General features: G+C 43.9%; 1 protein-coding gene across 1 annotated transcript; it reads left to right on the top strand.

Moving 5' to 3' along the window:
• The first annotated feature begins 2416 nt into the window (after nucleotides 1–2416).
• On the top strand, nucleotides 2417–12400 carry fhdc2 (FH2 domain containing 2). Its single transcript, XM_030738729.1, has 12 exons — nucleotides 2417–2559; nucleotides 3689–4260; nucleotides 4342–4403; nucleotides 6757–6859; nucleotides 7101–7186; nucleotides 7305–7405; nucleotides 7730–7800; nucleotides 8005–8112; nucleotides 8417–8487; nucleotides 9183–9300; nucleotides 9428–9592; nucleotides 9676–12400. The coding sequence occupies exons 2-12, from the start codon at nucleotides 3805–3807 to the stop codon at nucleotides 11611–11613; spliced, it is 3279 nt and encodes a 1092-aa protein (XP_030594589.1). The 5' UTR covers nucleotides 2417–2559; nucleotides 3689–3804; the 3' UTR covers nucleotides 11614–12400.
• The last annotated feature ends 1485 nt before the right edge of the window (nucleotides 12401–13885 follow it).

Below are 13885 nucleotides of genomic sequence, written 5' to 3'. Positions count from 1 at the left end.
AGCCTCTTTTCTTTCTGTCTCCATGATGTTTGTATGATTGTCTAATGGCCTGTCTGTGAACCCTTAAAGTTACATTGTCCAGAAGCGTGAGTGAGCCTCTCTTTGTGTCTTCTGCTATTATCTACAAGTGGGGATGAATACCGTCTAAGTTCTCATGCATGAAACAGTAATTTAATGTATGAGTTCATGTCAGTTTACATGTGAACTTGTGTGAGAAAGAATTAAGAAAGAGGGGGATAAGACACTTAGAGCATATCTGTGTTGTCGGTCTTTTGCTGTCTCTCCTTATCAAGCGGACTGACCAAAGCCAGAGACTGCGGTCAGGCCTTTGTGGGTAACTGCACGTGATCTGAGTGCAGCTGGAAAACCAAGAAAGATCTAAGGAAGCTGGGTTTGATTAGAACTACCTCCCCAAACCGAGTGGGCTCCAACCCAGGTGTGTGTATTCACATGCAGTTTTCTCATGCGCGAATGCGCACGCTATGTCTGCGCATGTGTTTAATACTCCCGCAGAGCCACAGTCACACTGACCTATTTACTTCACCATGGAAATTGCCAAGACCCCAGGAGGGAGACCAGACTCACCAGAGGCAGAATAACACTGAGCCCCCATACAGTGATATCAATGGTTTCACATGGAATAGTTTTACTGCCACTTTTGCACACTTAATAAATAGGGCATTTCGGGGTAGGGGGCAGGGATCTATTGTATTGATTTCTTGACATCCGGATTCATTTCTGAAGTGTGAAAAACTGCAGCAGAGGTCTATTTAGAGAGTAATCACCATTCCTAAAGTACTGTAAAACATTTTTGTGTGCTTTTATCACCGTGTGGGCACCTCTCATTATTTAGGTTTGCTGTCAACCCTTCATCTATAATATAGATGAAAACTATAGTATATATAGTGAGAGAGAGGGCAGCTAAAAGCCTTCACCTTTACATAACCCCTCTGAGACTTCAAAGTGAGATTAAGAGGGAGAGATGGTGAAGGGCTAACCCCACTAAACTAAAGGCTGAGCGACAGGGTAGTTGGCACTGGGTTCTCATGTGTAAGTCCTCATTTTTCCATTCAGAGTAAAGTAGCAGAAAGACATCAGAGAAAGAAAAACACTTCTTTTCCGCACTTTGTATGTTACAAAGTGTTGGTTTACTTGAATGCGCTGATTACTTACGCAGGCCCACATACAAATGTTGCACATGAACGTGCACATTGATTCGCTGAAGAATGGGTCAAGAGAAGCATGGGCTTCGAAGCTCACTGTTATGCAAAGAGGACCGGCTGGGAGTGGGCCTGTACACATCACACGCTGTTTTGTCTCCTTGCGATGGTGAAGCATGTGAGGGATGCCAAGTTAACTCCTTTCTATTCAGTCACAGTGACTGTTTTGCATGAATGCTGGCATAATATGTGGAATTGTGCAGGATTGTTCAGGCTCTTTATGGACTATAAAGCTGCTGTCTCTCAACAGTGGCATTTCCTTGTATTCTGAGAAATACACTGTACTCTGACAAGTGAGTGATTGAATGGAAAGTGAAGTTTCCTGAGAGAGATTTATTCTGGCACGGTACACTACAACACGCTCTGACGCTCAGGCACAACAATAGACAGATCCTTAGGGTCGTAACCTCCTAATTACTGCAGCCCCTGAAGTGATGAAGGCTGCCTGTCAGCATGGCCTCTGAAAGGGGCTACCTGAGCCGGACTCAGGATCACCAGGTGACATGGGCCAGGGTGCTCCAGCACCTCAGATGAAAGGTCGGCGTTATGAGTCTACATCCAAGCACCTGGGTCATTTCACCACACTAGAGGGACATCGAGCCTCTTGGCTTTCACTTATATGCTTCATTTGTGCTTCAGGGAAGAGATACAGACGTAATTTCCCATGTCTGATAGACATTTGGTCCCAATCTCAGGCTCTAAAAAGCTTTCTCAAAGCATGATCAAGGCCTTCCACACAAATCCCAGATCAGAGTCCTGCCCACATTAATGACTTTTCTGAAACAGATACTTATCAAGTTATCTGCAGAGCTTCTGCCATGATACAAGCTGCCATGTGCAATCGTATGCAGACTTTGCAAACAAAACCACTGAGGTATTAAGTACAATAAAAGAAAGATTAAAGTGATATATGAGGTTAAGGCTTTGAGTTAATGATTTTAAGATATTAACACCCTTATTGAATCGTTTCCAAAATTGTAAACATTTCATAAATTGAGCGCGATTACAGCATCTGTAAAATCTAGAAGTGGATTAAAGTTGATCTAATAAAGCGTTTGCGCCAATCTGAAAAACCCTAAATCCGCCCATGGGAAAACTGGGAGGATACAATAAAGGCATATCAGTGTGTGGGGGCGCGCCTGCGCGTTCACGGTGTGCAGTGTAGAAGTTTCCCTGCAAGTTTGGAAAGACAAGAGGACCGCAGCGAGTGGAGCGGCACAAGTCAGAGGGACAAAGGCGACAGAACAAAAATATATTGACCGCATAAATGCTTCTAGTTGTGGCGCTTGTTGGAGTTTTTGGACTTACCTCACTGGAAAAGTGTGACCTTAAAGTGCAGGTAAGTAAACCTGATTAGGACCAGAATCAGACGCGACAAATGACTGGGACAATGTTTGGCAGCCTGAATTGGATGTCTGTTTCTTAAGTTCGGTCAAGGTAAATGCAACCGAGATAAAATACCAGGTTATAAAAAATAATTAACTAAATGCCAACAGGAAAAACTTTTTGAAGCTTTTTAAACTGTTTAAAACTTTCTTTTTTTTTTAAAGCTTCTTCTCTTGGAAAAAAAAAAGTAGCTGATGTTATTACGTTGGTGTCGGGAAAACTCACATTCCAAATAATCTTTCATCCTCCCACACGCTCTTAGGCAACACGATTTGTCAAATGATATTTTAGCTTGTCAAGATACATATCTCATTAAATGATGGAGGCTGAGATTACTGGTTTGTGCAGCGCGCCCGCGCGGCATTCAGGGGAACAGACTGCAAATCAAGCGCATCCGTGAAAAAAAAAAAAAGTTTGCCAAACGTTATGATTCGTGTAGAGAACGCGAGAAAGAGCGAGAGGATTTTTTTTTCCTCCCAAATCCAAAGCCGTGTAAAGATGAAAGCGTTTCCCTTGACTCTGACTCTTGAAACCTCTGAGTCATTCCCAATTGCATTACTAATCCTGCTTAAAAACCTGCTGGTGCAAGCGTGTACAACCCACTTTAAGATGCTGCCCTCCCCAAAACGAAGAAGGAATACGTAAGAAGCTCGCAGACCCTTTATTTCTAAGCTTTGTGGTTTACTGTGCGTTTTTACCTTGCTGGTGGTGTCTCCATATTTTCTAATTAGAAGGAGAAAAGGCATGGCTGAGGTGTGTGTGTGTGTGTACATTCAGTGAGGTGAAACTGAACAGGATGGGACAAGCTGTTTAAACAGCTCGCAGAGGGGTAGAGCTCATCTTAGCTAGCTAGTACTTTCCCCCAAATCCCTTGAACTTCCACTGAAAGTTGAACTCTGTTAGATTTTTAGCTTCAACTAGTTATAAGAGCAGTCAGTGCTCTGAAATCATGGGAGCGCACTGGCCTCATTGGAAGCTGACTGACTGGTTTCCTGTTGCAAAACTCTAGAGTTACACTGACTTTTTCTGTACTCATAATGTATGAGATAAGATTTTTTTTCTTTTGTTGCTTTGTTTCCTAGACTGTGGTTCTTGCTTGAGCCTTGAACGAGAGCTCACTGGAAAAAAAGACGGACTGAGCTGATCTCGTTCCCCTGCGGTCGCCCCCTCCCTCCCCTCCAACAACCAGCCTGCCTCTATGCACATCAACCTGACAGTGGCCGTCAAGGAATCTCGTGCCTTTCATGGAACACAGCCTCCCCTTCCTGACGCTGTGGAAGTGACAGCCATGGAGTCGCGTGCGGCGCTGGTCGCTCCTCCACCGCCTCCCCTAGCACCTCCACCCCCGCCTCCTCCCCCACCACCTCCACCCACACCTTCCTCTTCCTCCTCCTCACCTTTGAGCCGTGCGGATAGCGCTCGTCGGAGCCGGCTGAGGAAGCTGAACTGGGAGCGCATCCCCAAAGAGAAGGTGGAGGGCAGAAAGAGCGTGTGGAGCGGGGCGGCCCCAGATGAAGAGGAGTTCCCCATAGACCTCCATTCTCTGGATGAGCTGTTCGGTCAGAAGGACAGTAAGCCTCAGGACCGAACCAGCACCCTGAGGCGGCGTTCTGCACTGCTGCGCTGCAGATCCCCTCAGGATAGCTCAGAAGAGGTCAGATCATGTGGATGCAGAGAGATTTTTACACATTTTTCTGTTTTCTTGCTCTCACATGTGTCCTTTCTTTATGTACAGATCTCCCTATTGGACTCCAAGCGCAGTATGAACATTGGAATATTTCTACGCCAGTTCAAGATGTAAGCTTAAAAAAAAACTATTCTCACAACTAAAATGTTTCAATTGGTTCACAGAAATTATTTTTTTTTTGTTTAAAAAGAGCAAAGAGAAAATGAACTAATGGGAAGGAAGTTGTGAAAGAACCACTTATGAATAAAACAAAAAGGGTCAAAAGCAAAGACGATAAGGACCACAGAACACCGCTACAGAGCAAACATTCATAAAAGCCTTTGTGATTAAAGATATTTTAAGGTTGAAGGGACTCAAATGATATGGTTAGTCTAATCTCAACAGGCAGACAGTTTGACATTAGGGGTTAATTTGGCCTTTAATTGCTTTTAAATTCAAAGTGATCATTTTAAAAGCAAAGTGGATGTTAACAGGCAGTCTGTGTAGTTTGGCAAGTACAGGAGTAATATGTCCATATCTCTTAATGCCACTTAGGTATTAGCATTCTTTCAGTTCAAGTAGATGACATAAGCTCTGCCTGATGCAGGAATCAACTTGTTTATAGCAGTCAAGAACAGAAATGATCTAATTCAGGAGATTTTCTTGTGAATCAAAAACTAGATAAGCATTTAAAAATAACTTCTGGCAGACTGCCTAATGTTTTTGGTCAATGGACCAACCATGTGACATTACTGAGGCACCTCAGATTGTTGGTTGTCCCACATACTTTGTATCAAAGATGAGGGGGTTGTAAATTTTTCTATTTCATATCACTTTAGACTGAATATCTTTGGGGGTTTGGGCTGTTAGTTCGACAAGTCATTTGCCATTTTATTGCAAAGCACGTGAGTATTTATTTTTTTTTACAATGTGCTGACATCTCAAAGGTTTAACAGTAACTGAGAAAGTAATTGCAATTGCACGAATGAGGATTTTTAGTTGCAGCAACAACAGCAGTGTTTCTCGTCTGCATTTGATCAAGCTGTCACCAGTACCGAATGCTGTTTGAACTGGGATGCATAAAACTGTGCCCAGGGGAACACTTTGACTTGAGTTAAACTGGAGAGTGTGGCCATATGTCAAAGGCAGACAGGTGTCAGTGTTAAAGTGTGAAGGCTCATCAGGAGAGAGGATGTCTGGTGTCAGGGAGGAGACGGAGTATATTGCAGTGGACGGTGCACCCTGAACAGCTGGGCTGGCTCTTGGAGGAGGGTGGTAAATAAGTGGCCGGCTTTAGCCTCAGGAGTCAGTCAGCACCTGCTGATGCCCTTAAAGAGTGTCTAATCTTAAAGCTACCCCCCTGCAGAGAGAGACCTCACTGGTGGCTTGTCATATTCATCTGTCCCGCAAAAGCCTGATTAGCATGTTTGCTTGGCTCAAACAAAGCTACACTTCTTGCAGGGAATGCGAGGCTTTTATAATCATGTAAGCACGTTTACATACAGTTTAACATCTGAAATGTAATGCAGTGAAACTAATCGACGATATCTACTTAGAACTCTGTATACTTGGAATTGCAAGAGAGAAACGTGCTAAGTTGAGAGGTTGACATGTCTCCATAAGGCTCAACTGAAAACCCTTTCTTTTCTAAACTAGATCTGTTGAGACATGTAGGGGAAGCCATTATGTGAAAAGAGCCTCTTTGGTACACAAACAGCTGTCTTGTTGGAGGTTTATTTGCCTGCTGTCTGAAGACAGAGCTACTGCTCAAATGTGGGTGGAGTGTAGACAAAATCAACTTTTGTATTATCAGTGTCTGAGTAGCCCCTTCAATATTATTTCCTCCTTTTATTTATATTCGGCCTCTTTCTGTGATTTGTTTTCAGTGGGTTTAGTTGGGAGCAATTAACAAAAGGTCTTTATGTTTAGAAGTGGATGTCCTTTTTTTTTGGGGGGGGGGGGGGGGTGCTTTAGATATCTTCATTGTTTGACCTTTACCCGTTGGTGTGAGACAAAGATTCGGATGTGACTGCTGAGTTATGAATGGGGTGAGTTTGTTTGAGGATAGAGGCTACAAACTGTAGTATGAGTATGTGTGATGGGCTGTGGGGGGAATGTGGGAGAGGATAATGGAAAACTGCTGAAATGGAGGACAGATGTATCACTCAGAGAAAGTAAGTCAGAGGTCAAACAGCCAGTCATCTCATTTTCTGGTCTTTCACCCCCGTCATCCTTCAGTCGTCTGTGCATGCATGCCTTTTATTTGCCCAGTAGCTATGCCACTTTGAACGCCGGTGTGGCGTCAGTTGACCCTCCCTCCGTGACACTTTGATAAGAACAGGATAAGCCTCTTTTATTCTGTGATCATTGCAAAACTAGAGCTGATTATGCTTATTTCTTTTTGGTAGCTGTACCTTGACTCAGGCTGAAAAGACCAGTGCTTGGCAAATGATGTCATACTAAATTGTCTCTGTGTTTCCGCAGGCCGGCTAAGGAGATAGTTGAGGATATCAGGCAGGGCGCTGGAGGCCGTTACGGAGCAGAGAAGCTCACAGAGCTCTGCAAATTGCTGCCTGACAATGAGGAGGTAAAACGCCTTTTCTGGCACACAAATGCAACAGTGACTAGCTTCTTCCTCTCCTCCCTCCTCTAACTCATCATCTGGCTCTGCTTAGGATGATCAAGAGTTAGCCATTACACAATGTTGCATGTGATGTGGTCTGTTTTCAGACAAGTACCACACTAAAAGATAGTGGAGCTGACTATTAATGGCATGTTCGCAGCTTTACCCAGACTTTAGACTTTACTCAGCATCTGTTCTCTGTCAGGAGTCTCGCCTGAAGAAGTTCAGTGGGGACCGTAGCTGGCTTGGAGAGCCTGATCTTTTTCTGCTGCTTTTGGTGGAAGTTCCCAGGTACTTGCTTCCTTAACCCAAAATTTTTACCAAAAAACATTCCAACAGACTGATGCCATTAGTCATCAATCGTCACTCTCGATTGATCAGTCTATTCCCCCGTTTCCTCCTTCTCTAGTTTTCGGCTTCGTCTGGATGCCATGATCCTGCAGCAAGAGTTTGACCCTGCTGTGACCTCTCTGTGTGTGGCAGCCAGATGTCTGAGAGAGGCAGCCCGAGGTAAAGTAACAGCAGGGAGTCGTGTACTCCAGCACTATAAAGATCTGGGACCCTTTTACCCTTTTAAATGCTTGTATTTGCGGAAATGCCAGCAGCCAGAATGCAAATGAGCTAATTTATTCTGGATGCTAAATACTTTAAGATTTAGGAGAAACCTGCTGTTACTAACTTTTTTTTTTTTTTTTTGTGTGTAAAGGTTTAGTCCAGTAGTCGATTTGACTGTCAGAACAAAGTTGCTGACTCATTTCATGCCCTTCATGTCAGTCTCATTCACATTCTTTCAGCCTTGAAGCGCAGTATTAAATCTGTCTTTCACGCTCTTAGAACTGCTGAGCTGCCCAGAATTACACTCCATCCTTCGCCTGGTCCTCAAAGCAGGGAACTATATGAATGCAGTGAGTGCTTCTTTATTTTATTTTCTCTTAGCAGATTAGATTCTTTTATCTGTTTACAGTAACCCAGTGGCTAGTGGTCTGGGTTTGTGTTCAGAGGCGACACTCAGACTGCGCACCTAGGTTTGAATCACTGTTTGTTTAAAGTTGTCATGTGTTTTGTGTGTGTGGGTGTGTTATTTTGACCTTGTGTGTGCGTCTTCTCAGGGTGGATATGCGGGAAATGCTGCTGGCTTTCGAATTTCGTCACTATTGAAGCTGGCTGACACCAAAGCCAACAAGCCAGGCATGAATTTGCTGCATTTTGTTGCTATGGTAAGATCTGAAATTTAGATGAAGAAAACATAGTACCTAATCAGTTCTGAGGAAAATATTTTCCAGGAGTGATAAAAAGGTTTTATATTGAGGTTGTATATTGAAAAGCTGGGCCTCTACATTTAAAAGGTGTTCATATTGTTGACTCAGTTATTTGCAACAAAACTCGTGTTAGACCATTAAGAAAAGAATAGTTGATGAAAATCCTCAAACCAGACTGCGTCTGGTATTCTCACTATTGGTAAATGATGTTTTGCTTCCTTTGAAACAATGGCTGATTAATCATTTGTGTTTGTCTCCACAGGAAGCTGTGAAAAAGGACCAGAGTTTACTGTCATTTCCCAGCCAACTAGGTCATGTTGGCTCCGCCTCCAGGTCATTCTCTTTCCCCAACCAGATCCTACAGTTTAGTCTGAAAGAATATATACGCCCTGCTTAACTATAATACCTCTAGTACTCTTCTAAAATAATAAAACACCCAGCTGTCAGCAAACGCTGCCTGATTGAAAGTGGGTTATGATAGCCAGTATTTGAGCTGCTGGAACGTTTTGCCCATGTTCTTATTTCTTACTGACTACAGCAAGGTGCTAAGGGATGCATTATCCCTACGAGGATCTCAATTCCTGCACCCATGCTCCTGTGTTCTTGCAGTATTTTTAAAGGGGGACCTGTTGTGCTCATTTCCAGCTAAACGTTTTTATTCCTGCTCTCTATTACAGTAGCTTTACATGACTCACAGTTTATAAAATATTCCTATTTATCTTATGCTGGGCCTTGCAGTATATAACTTCTGGGTTACAAGGATTACTTGCACAGGTGCTGACCTCATTATTTGAAATTTTGGCCATGTTTATTATGAGCATCCATCACTGTAAGAATATATATGACAGGAAATAAGAAAAAGCGTAGTAGGCCTTTTTTATGACTAATTCCTAGACGCTTTGGATCAAGTGCAGTCATTTATTTCCTGTATTTAATTATGCACCCTTCATTGAGACATACATTTTACACATCTGGTTCTGTGCAGTTCTTAAAATAATAGCATGTATTTATCCCCTCCTTCTTTGCAGGTTTTGTGAAGAGTCTGTGCTTGATGACTTGGCCAAGTTAAAATGCAGAGTTGTGGCCCTCAAGGCAAATGTACAGACTGAGGCAGAGATTCAGAAGCAGACACAACCTTTTCTTGAGGTATTCAACACATTGATTTCTCCAACTTGAAGTTTAATACACCAGATTACCTCAAATTTGAGATTCTGGGCTTTTATTGAAGGGTAATGAATCTGTCCAATTACAATGTTTCTTTCTGTGTGTACAGGTGGCTGAGGAGCGTCTGAAGGAGGCAGAGGATGAGGTAGAGGGTATGAGGATGTCGAGTCAGGCCCTGGTTGAGTTCTTCTGTGAAGATGATAGCACTTTTAAACTAGAGGAGGCTTGCAGGGTCTTTAATTTGTTTTGCCACCGCTTTCAAAGAGCAGTCCAGGTTAGAAGCTGTCAATAAAAAATTGCACTGTAGGACTTGCAGCTGTATGCTAAAGATCCCTCAGTAACTTCTCTTTTTCATAGGAAAATGCAGAACGTGAATTGAAAGAGCAGAAACGTCTGGAACGTCAACGTGAGATGGCAGAAAAGCGGCGCTCTCTGGCCATTTGCACTGGGCTAGACCTAGGCATGAGTCTTGCCAGAGAGCCTCCCAGTCAGGACAACCAGGATGAGCTGGAAAAACTTCTAGAGAGGAATCTAAGCTACACTTGGAGCCGTCGTAGTCTTAGAAGCTCTGATTCCCGCAGATACCCTCACAACGACACCCATCTACACAACTCAGCAGTGTTCAAGAGCTTCCCTGAGTTGGGCAGCAGCCCGACATCAACCAGTTATCACTCAAACAGCTCTTCTGACCATGAGACCTCTGCTGCTCTCTGCAGCTCTCCAGAGACTGATGGCACATGTTCCCCCACTGACCGAGGCCCCATCCTTGGCCGAGGGAGCAGGGGTCAGCGCAGCCAAGAGACAAACTTGAGCACGGAAGCAGCGACGTTTAGTCGTTCACAGCATGAAAGTGACTCTGTGGTGAAACAACGTGGACCTGAGAACATTTCTTATGTGAGACAAAGCCAATCCAAGTCAACGAGAATTGAAAAAGAAGTGGATTTTTCACAGGAACACATGGCTTTGGTAAACCGTTCCTATACAGACTCTGCTGCTATGAATAGCGCACCAACCCAGTGTATTAAAAACAGAACTTCCACTTACAGGCACAATTTTGGCCTGCCAGTAATAGCCAGTGATCGGTCTCTTCACTCCAAGTCTGACGACTCTCGTGTCAATGAGGAGTTACAACAGGCTACTCATATAAGTGGAATACAGTCATGTAGTGACAACAGTGCTGGGCTCATGCGGTACTCAAGATCTGAGACCAAATCACAGTCATCTGTAAAAGCTCCAGTGGAGGGCCAGTCACAACCACAGACAAGAGACACACCCTCCATTGAAGCAAGTACTGTGACTCCTTTGCCTGATGCAGTTTTAACGAACCGGACACACACGGACGTGGTGTCCACACCTGTGGAGGAGAATTGGATGCCCTCCAGTCTACCAGAGTTTAGCCAGTCACAGCCAGAAGAGGACCCTGAGTTGCCAAGTACTGAGAGGGAAACAGCAAGGGCATATTCCCGTGTCGGTGAAACGCTGGAATGCCACACCTTGGTGAAAGGCCTTCGATCCTATGATGCCTTGTCACCCCCAGCCTCACCACTCCCACGACCCTTACCAAGCCTCTGCTCCAAGTGGAGGAAAGAAAGGGAGGTTGACCTTCGAGAGGGGTCGACTCCACCGTCTCCGCCATCAAAGGAAGAGACTCGCACCATGAAAATCCCTGTGCGCAGTGGCATTGGAGCCAAGAGGGGACTTGTATCACGTGCAGGTCCTTCCAGTAGCACAGGCATTCCCAGAGTGCGCTCTAAAACCGAGCCTTCAAGTGGAAGCCCGTCCCCTACAATCACATCCACCCCTACCTGCCTGACTAGTCCTCGTAGTGCATCAATGCGTTCGTCTCCAATCTCTCGAGCAGCCGTTGTACAGGCAGAGGTGAAACGAAGTAATAGCACGCGGGAGAGAACTATAAGTGTGACACAGGTTCCAGGGAAGGCCACCCTGACCCGCAGGACTTCAGACAGATCTCTACCGGAGAAGGCCTCTGGCAGCACCCAGCCAGCTTTCATCAGAGGGACTCCTCTCCGTGTTTCCAAACGTCTCGCTCCAAACTCTGAGTCTCAGGTTCCCTGCCAGCCTAGCACTGCCCACAGCCCATCATCCACCACAGCCAAGACCATACGTACAGCAGTCATATCAGCAGCCCGAAATAAAACCGCCAAGACAACAAGCACAAGCCCCACTCCTGCTAGCTCTAAAATCCCAACCGCTTCAAGGATATCTGGCCCCAAAATTCCTCGAGGTGCTGGCACCACCGCTGCTGCTGCTGCTGCTCAGCCACTGTGGAGGTGATGGAAAAGAATACATGCCTGCTCAGACTTCTCCTGCCTTTACAGTTCTGTGACTATTCCCAGCTCTCCGTCAACTGTAGTTCATCAAAATTTGACTTGTGTGAAATGTATGTTTAGCCTGAGTGCTTAGTTCTTCATATGCAAAAGGACAATGTATTGGGAGCATCAGGGATACTTTCTCTTGTGTTTCACCCAGTATGATGATAGTGGATTGTCTACAGTCTACCTCTTTTTACACCCATTTGTGTCCTTTGCAGGCAACAGGACAGCAAAACTGCATCTTCAATTGTAGAATAGGTTGATGCTTAAGTCACGGTAATAAAATGCTACCAGGTGAACACGACTCAGTGCCTAGTACGTACAAGTGTGCTGCCGGAAGTGCAATTTGGCGAGCCCTTTCAGTCTCTTGCACGGAACAAAACATTTTTTTTGTTTGTGGTTTTTTTTTTTGTTTTGTTTTGTTTGTTTGTTTTAGGAACGCGTCCAAATGTTGTGAATACTGTGACCTCTCTGTTAAGTGATCATTGTGTTCTCGAACTTGGCTGTCTTACAGTCCTCACTGAACTCGGTACAATATTGAATTGTTCATCCTCTTGTTGAGAGGCCTCATCATTCTGATGCACTTTACAAATAGAAGAAGAGGCTGTTAGGGGGATTATTTTTTTTTTTTTTGGCATGTTTATTTTATATCAAAAGATTCTATAAATTTATTGAACAGCAGTGGTTGTTATTCACTGTATTATACGGTTTTGTAAATAACAGAAGATAAATAAAGATGGCGATGTGAAGATGTGTTGTCATTGACTGAGAAATGTGCTCATCAGTTAAGTCCCTGTGTGATATATATTTGTGCTGTTCAGTAGCTCTTTGCTTTGTTCTTTCTTTGAGAGCTTTCACTTTCAAGGTCTCGATTCTGCATCAGCTGCAGCTCTTTCTGTCTTCTTGTCACCCCTCCATTTTTCTCTCCCTCTCATCTGACCTCCCTCTTGCTGCATCTCTTGACACAGTCACCCCCAATCCTGTCAGTGGTTGTAGTCATGGAAATGCTTCAGACGTCCTGGGGAATCTCCTGGCAGAATAGTGGGGTGTAAGGGCTGGGGTGGAGGGTGACTGTGGGTGTAGGGGTCCCAGTGGGAATTCTGCCTTTATAGGCTTCAGTGACGCCAGCACCTCTTGGGAAAGGCAATAAACTGGTGCCTCTTTGTGTTCTCAAGTGTCCGGTTGTTGGTCACCACTGGCCTTTTAACCTACCACAGTGTATAAGAGGTGACATCAACAGCAGATCTCCAGGCGTGCAGGACAGAGGAGCCCAAAGTGATCCCTCTTTCAGCTTCCCTCTGCAGTGATCTGAAAGCGCTGAATTAGTGGGAATAATGACTTGTCTGAAGGTGAATATGTGATATATGAGCTTAAAGACTGCTGCTCACCAAAGAGGATGAGGTCCAAAAGACAGGCGACAGGATTGTTTACGGCCTTTCTGTATGTGGAGGTATTTAAGTCTGTAGACTTCTCTTGAAATGGTCAAATGCAGGAACAGCCTTCCTCATTTGCAGTCAGATTGATTGGAAGTGCAACATGAGAAGGAAGTCTTTTATGTCTAAATGTTCTATGGTTTATATGGTCTGTTTTAGCAATAATAGGCCTACATTGGAAATGTTTGGTCAAGTGTGGACTTGTATTCCTAAAGTTTGCAGGAGAAAATGCATAATTTGAAAAAATGTTAGACTGGGCATTAATGGGAAGTTGCAAAGTGCATTTACTCAAGTGCTACTTAATACAGTGTTGACTTCATTTCAGCATCATGTACTGGACTGTTTTTTTTTGTTTGTTTTTTTTAGTCTGTTATATCTGGCAGTTTTTGCAAATAAAATCATGATCCAAAAGCATTACTGTACCAAACATATTTGCTTTTACAAGAAGAGCTCTTTAAGTTCTCTATAGGCTACTCTTGTTAATATTGGTTGTTTCTTTTATCTATTCATTCTTTTTGTTTATTGTCCACAAAATATGATTGCCAGGTCTGACAGGCAGGAAGGAAAGAGTGACAGAGAGAGAAAAAAAGGAGGGAATAAAACAGAACAAATAAGGGGACAGACCTAGGTATACATATATATACATATATATATATATACACATACACACATATATACATGCACATATACACACACACACATGCAGTCTTGCTGTGTTATGTTTTAATGTATGTGTGTGTCTCATGAAACATACTCAATAATGATGGTGAGAAGCCGCAACCACGCCCCTGGGATCTAGAG

This window comes from Archocentrus centrarchus, chromosome 10 (genome assembly GCF_007364275.1).
Source record: "Archocentrus centrarchus isolate MPI-CPG fArcCen1 chromosome 10, fArcCen1, whole genome shotgun sequence".
NCBI lineage: Eukaryota > Metazoa > Chordata > Actinopteri > Cichliformes > Cichlidae > Archocentrus > Archocentrus centrarchus.
This window is presented reverse-complemented; position numbering and strand designations above follow the sequence as displayed.

Coding starts and splice junctions, on each gene's coding strand:
- fhdc2 (XM_030738729.1), top strand. CDS start 3,805: ATGCACATCAACCTGACAGTGGCCGTCAAGGAATCTCGTGCCTTTCAT. Junction 6,860..7,100: donor TGCTGCCTGACAATGAGGAG/GTAAAACGCCTT, acceptor GTTCTCTGTCAG/GAGTCTCGCCTGAAGAAGTT. Junction 7,801..8,004: donor CAGGGAACTATATGAATGCA/GTGAGTGCTTCT, acceptor GCGTCTTCTCAG/GGTGGATATGCGGGAAATGC.